We start from the raw sequence: 5046 nt of genomic DNA on the forward strand, positions 1-5046 counted from the left end.
CCTACCTCCGTCTTCGCCTCCTACCTTCCCTCTTTCGGTCTGCCTCCTTCGTCTCGATCCTTCCTCTTCATCTCTCCTTCCTCTTTCATTCTCCTCCTTCCTCTTACATCTCCTTCTTTCGTCTCCTCCTTCCACTTCATCTCCTTCGTCGATCGATCTGCCTCCCGATTTGTCGTCTTTTCTTGAAATGCTCTTCCATTTTGTGAATGTGCATTGGGTCACTTGTGTTCTTCTCTTCCTCTCTCTCAGTCCCTCCGAGCCCCTGACCTCCCATGTTGAAGAGGGCCTGGTCCACATCACCTGGTTGTGTTGGTCAATAAGGAGCCGTATACAGGAGATGGACCAGTGACCTCTGTCAAGGTCATCTACAAGCAGGTCAATAATCCTCTGTATGGAAGACCGTTGAAGGTCTACTGTACACCAAGACATGAACTGCTTACCTGTACTGTAACCACAGACATGAACTCTTACCCTGTACTGCTACGACCGACAGACCATGCAACTCTTACCTTGTACTGCTACACCACAGACAGAACCTTACCTGTACTGTACACACCCAGACAATGAACTCTTACCGGTACTGTACACCACAGACTATGAACTTTACCTGTAGCTTGTCTACCCAGACATGAACTCTTACCTCTACTGTACATCCTGACAGACATGAACTCTTACCTGCTACTGTACACACAAACGATGAATCGCTTACCTTATGCTACACCGACAGAATGACTCTACCTTTGTTACTGTACACCACAGACATGAACTGCTTACCTGCTACTTTGCCGTACACCAGGAGTTCCAAACAGTTTTCCTCCAGCATTTTGTGGAGGAACATCCCGCGCCTTCGCCCTGCCGTGTTTATTTGTATGGCACACAGCGGATGTGCGACACAAATTGTTTCACACCACTCTTTAGCCCAGGGTTTTATTAAAGCTATTTTCTTGCAATTCTGATAAATTTGCCATGTCTTAATGTGCTATTCATTGTCGGATACCTTTAATCTGTTTTCTACCACGCCCCCGAAATCTGCCTCCTTTTTATTCTCATGTCCCAACCCCACTAGGCCGTACCAGTTTTGGAGCCTGTTAGCCGTACCCTTCACCTACATCACTCCATCGGTTCCTGCTGGTGTCATGTACTGGAGGTTAACCCAGCGCCCTGTAGCCCCAGTTCCACTCCTATGCTCCAGGCCTGTAGCCCCCGTTCCACTCCTAATTCTCCAGGCCCTGTAGCCCCCAGTTCCACTTCCTATCCCAGGCCTGTAGCCACCAGTTTCCACTCCTATTCTCCAGGCCCTGTAGACCCCAGTCTCCTACTCCTATTCTCCAGCCTGTAGCCCCCAGTTCACTCATTCCCAGCCCGTAGCCCCAGTTCCATCCTATTCCGCAGCCCTTGTCCAGCCGATCCAGTTCACTCCTATCTTCCCCAGGCCCATGTACCTCCGAGTTCCACTCCTATTCTCCAGCGCCGTAGCCCCAGTTCCACTCCTATTCCCAGCCCTGTAGCCCCCAGTTCCACTCCTATTCCCCAGGCCCTGTAGCCCCCAGTATCCATCCTTAATTCCCCAGCCTGTAGCCTCCAGTTCCACTCCTATTCCCAGGCCCTGTAGCCCATCCAGTTCCACTGCCTATTCTCCAGCCGTAGCTCCAGTCCACCCTTCCCCCAGTTCCACTCCTATTCCCCAGGCCTGTGCTCCCCAGTCACTCTATTCCCAAGGCCCTGTGCCCCCTCCAACTCCTATTCCCCAGGCCTGTAGCCCCAGTTCCATCCTTTCCCAGCCCTGTACCCCCATTCCATCCTATGCCCCGGCCCTGTAGCACCCCAGTTCCACTCCTATCCCGAGGCGCCTGTATGCCTCCATGTTCCACTTCCTATCCCCAGGCCCTGTAGCCCCCAGTTCCACCCTATTCCCCAGGCCCGTGACCTAGCCACCAGTTCCAGTCCTATTCTCCAGGCCCTGTAGCCCCCAGTTCCACTCCTATTCCCCAGGCCCTGTAGCCCCCAGTTCCACTCCTATTCTCCAGGCCCTGTAGCCCCCAGTTCCACTCCTATTCTCCAGGCCCTGTAGCCCCCAGTTACACTCCTATTCTCCAGGCGCTGTCATTTGTTGACTTCTGTAACCGTAAAAGCCTTGGTTTCATGCATGTTAACATCAGAAGCCTCCTCCCTAAGTTTGTTTTACTCACTGCTTAAGTACACTCCGCCAACCCTGATGGCTTAGCCGTGTCTGAATCCTGGCTTAGGAAGGCCACCAAAAATTCAGAAATCCCCATGGCTCTTACAGAGATCCCCAACTATAACATTTTCCGCCAAGATAGAACTGCCAAAGGGGGTGGTGTTGCAATCTACTGCAGAGATATTCTGCAGAGTTCTGTCAAGCTATCCAGGTCTGTACCCAAACAGTTCGAGCTTCTACTTTTAAAAATCCACCTTTCCAGAAATAAGTCTCTCACTGTTTCCGCTTGTTACAGACCCCCCTCATCCCCCAGCTGCGCCCTGGACACCATATGTGAATGAATTGCCCCCCCCATTTATCTTCAGAGTTTGTACTGTTAGGTGACCTAAACTGGGATATGCTTAACACCCCGGCACCCTCATAGATATCATCCTGACCAACTTGCCCTCTAAATACACCTCTGCTGTCTTCAACCAGGATCTCAGCGATCACTGCCTCATTGCCTACGTCCGTAATGGGTCCGCGGTCAAACGACCACCCCTTATCATAGTCAAAAGCTCTCTAAAACACTTCAGCGAGCAGGCCTTTCTAATCGATCTGGCCCGGGTATCCTGGAAAGATATTGACCTCACTCCGTCAGTAGAGGATGCCTGCTTATTCTTTAAAAGTGCCTTCCATTTAGTAAAACTAAATGCATGCTCTTCAACCGATCGCTGGCCGCACCCACTACTCTGGACGGTTCTGACTTAGAATATGTGGACAACTACAAAAACCTAGACTCATATTAAGCATCTCCAATCCAAAATTAAATCTAGACTCGGCTTCCTATTTCGCAACAAAGCTTCCTTCACTCATGCTGCCAAACATACCCTCGTAAAACTGACTATCCTACCGATCCTTGACTTCGGCGATGTCATTTATAAAATAGCCTCCAACACTCTACTCAGCAAATTGGATGCAGTCTATCACAGTGCCATCCCTTTTGTCACCAAAGCTCCATATACTACCCACCACTGCGACCTGTATGCTCTCGTTGGCTGGCCCTCGCTTCATATTCGTCGCCAAACCCACTGGCTCCAGGTCATCTATAAGTCTTTGCTCGGTAAAGCCCCGCCTTATCTCAGCTCACTGGTCACCATAGCAGCACCCACCGTTAGCACGCGCTCCAGCAGGTATATTTCACTGGTCACCCCCAAAGCCAAATTATCCTTTGGCCGCCTTTCCTTCCAGTTCTCTGCTGCCAATGACTGGAATGAACTGCAAAAATCACTGAAGCTCGAGACATATCTCCCTCACTAACTTTAAACATCAGCTGTCAGAGCAGCTCACAGATCATTGCACCTGTACACAGCCCATCTGTAAATAGCCCATCCAACTACCTCATCCCCATATTGTTATTTTTTTGTTGTTGCTCCTTTACACCCCAGTATCTCTACTTGCACATTCATCTTCTGCACATCTATCACTCCAGTGTTTTAAATGCTAAATTGTAATTATTTCGCCACTACGGCCTATTTATTGCCTTACCTCCCTAATCTTACTTAATTTGCACACACTGTACAAAGACTTTTCTATTGTGTTATTGACTGTACGTTTGTTTATTCCATGCGTAACTCTGTGTTGTTGTTTGTGTCGCACTGCTTTGCTTTATCTTAGCCTGGTCGCAGTTGTAAATGTGAACTTGTCCTCAACTGGCCTACCTGGTTAAATAAAAGTTAAATAAATACAAATATAACGTTTGAATGACTGAAAAATGACAACAATATCTATGGGCTAAAAACATGTTAGCTGACATGGGCTAGTTGATCTGGACATTTCTGACAAGTTATAAATATCTCTCTAAGGTATGAAATATCTGACATGACAAAAGGAACTGATGATGCAGACGGCTATGAAAAGGCAACTGGCTATGAAAAGGCTATGAAAAGCTAACTGACATTTACTCCTGAGGTGCTGACCTGTTGCACCCTCGACAACTACTGTGATTATTATTATTTGACCCTGCTGGTCATCTATGAACATTTGAACATCTTGGCCATGTTCTGTTATAATCTCCACCCGGCACAGCCAGAAGAAGACTGGCCACCCCTCATAGCCTGGTTCCTCTCTAGGTTTCTTCCTAGGTTCTGGCCTTTCTAGGGAGTTTTTTCCTAGCCACCGTGCTTCTACACCTGCATTGCTTGCTGTTTGGGGTTTTAGGCTGGGTTTCTGTACAGCACTTCGAGATATTAGCTGATGTAAGAAGGGCTTAATAAATACATTTGATTGATACCCAATATTAAAATTGCACCTTGTGCATTCTACTATTACAACTATCAAGAGTAAGTTGAAAGCCGGACTGAGTTCCATAAAAAATGAAGAAAAGGTTTGGGAACTGCTATACACTACAGACATGAACCCTTTATTGATGTTCAGTACTCCCATGGCTCCGTTCCTCAGATTAGGAGAGCAAATACATGAACAGGCCTTTATAATGAATAGGATTATATGGACAGGGGGGTGGGGTCCTAGATCAGCTCTTCTACTCTGATGGTCTCTGGTCTCAAAGGAAGGATAATGATTTGCTAAATGTTATCCATGAAGTGTGACAGAGATATCCCATTCCTGTTAGCTTCAGTAAATGTTTCCTGAAATTAATCCCACTTGTCGTCATGACTGTACCGGACAATTAGAATGATGTCATTTTTGTGCTATTGTGATTTGGAAACTACCATCGTTGGTTCCAGAATGTTCCCTTCCACGTATGTTTTCTTTGTATGTAAAAACTATTGGCAACAGCATCATATGGAGTCATTGAGGGATGTAAGTGATGACTCTCTCTTCCCCTCTCTCTCTCCCTCCCTCTATTTCTCTCTCCCCCTCCCTCT

The 5046-nt window shown here is 47.5% G+C and overlaps 1 protein-coding gene across 1 annotated transcript in view; it reads left to right on the forward strand.

The window, feature by feature from the left end:
* Positions 1-5046, forward strand: part of LOC112072193 (angiopoietin-1 receptor-like) — a 45539-nt gene that overhangs the window by 13893 nt on the left and 26600 nt on the right. Inside the window, 1 exon segment of the mRNA XM_070439691.1 lies at positions 250-308. Coding sequence (XP_070295792.1) covers positions 250-308 — 59 coding nt within the window.

This window comes from Salvelinus sp. IW2-2015, unplaced genomic scaffold (genome assembly GCF_002910315.2).
Source record: "Salvelinus sp. IW2-2015 unplaced genomic scaffold, ASM291031v2 Un_scaffold1852, whole genome shotgun sequence".
Classification (NCBI taxonomy): Eukaryota; Metazoa; Chordata; class Actinopteri; order Salmoniformes; family Salmonidae; genus Salvelinus; species Salvelinus sp. IW2-2015.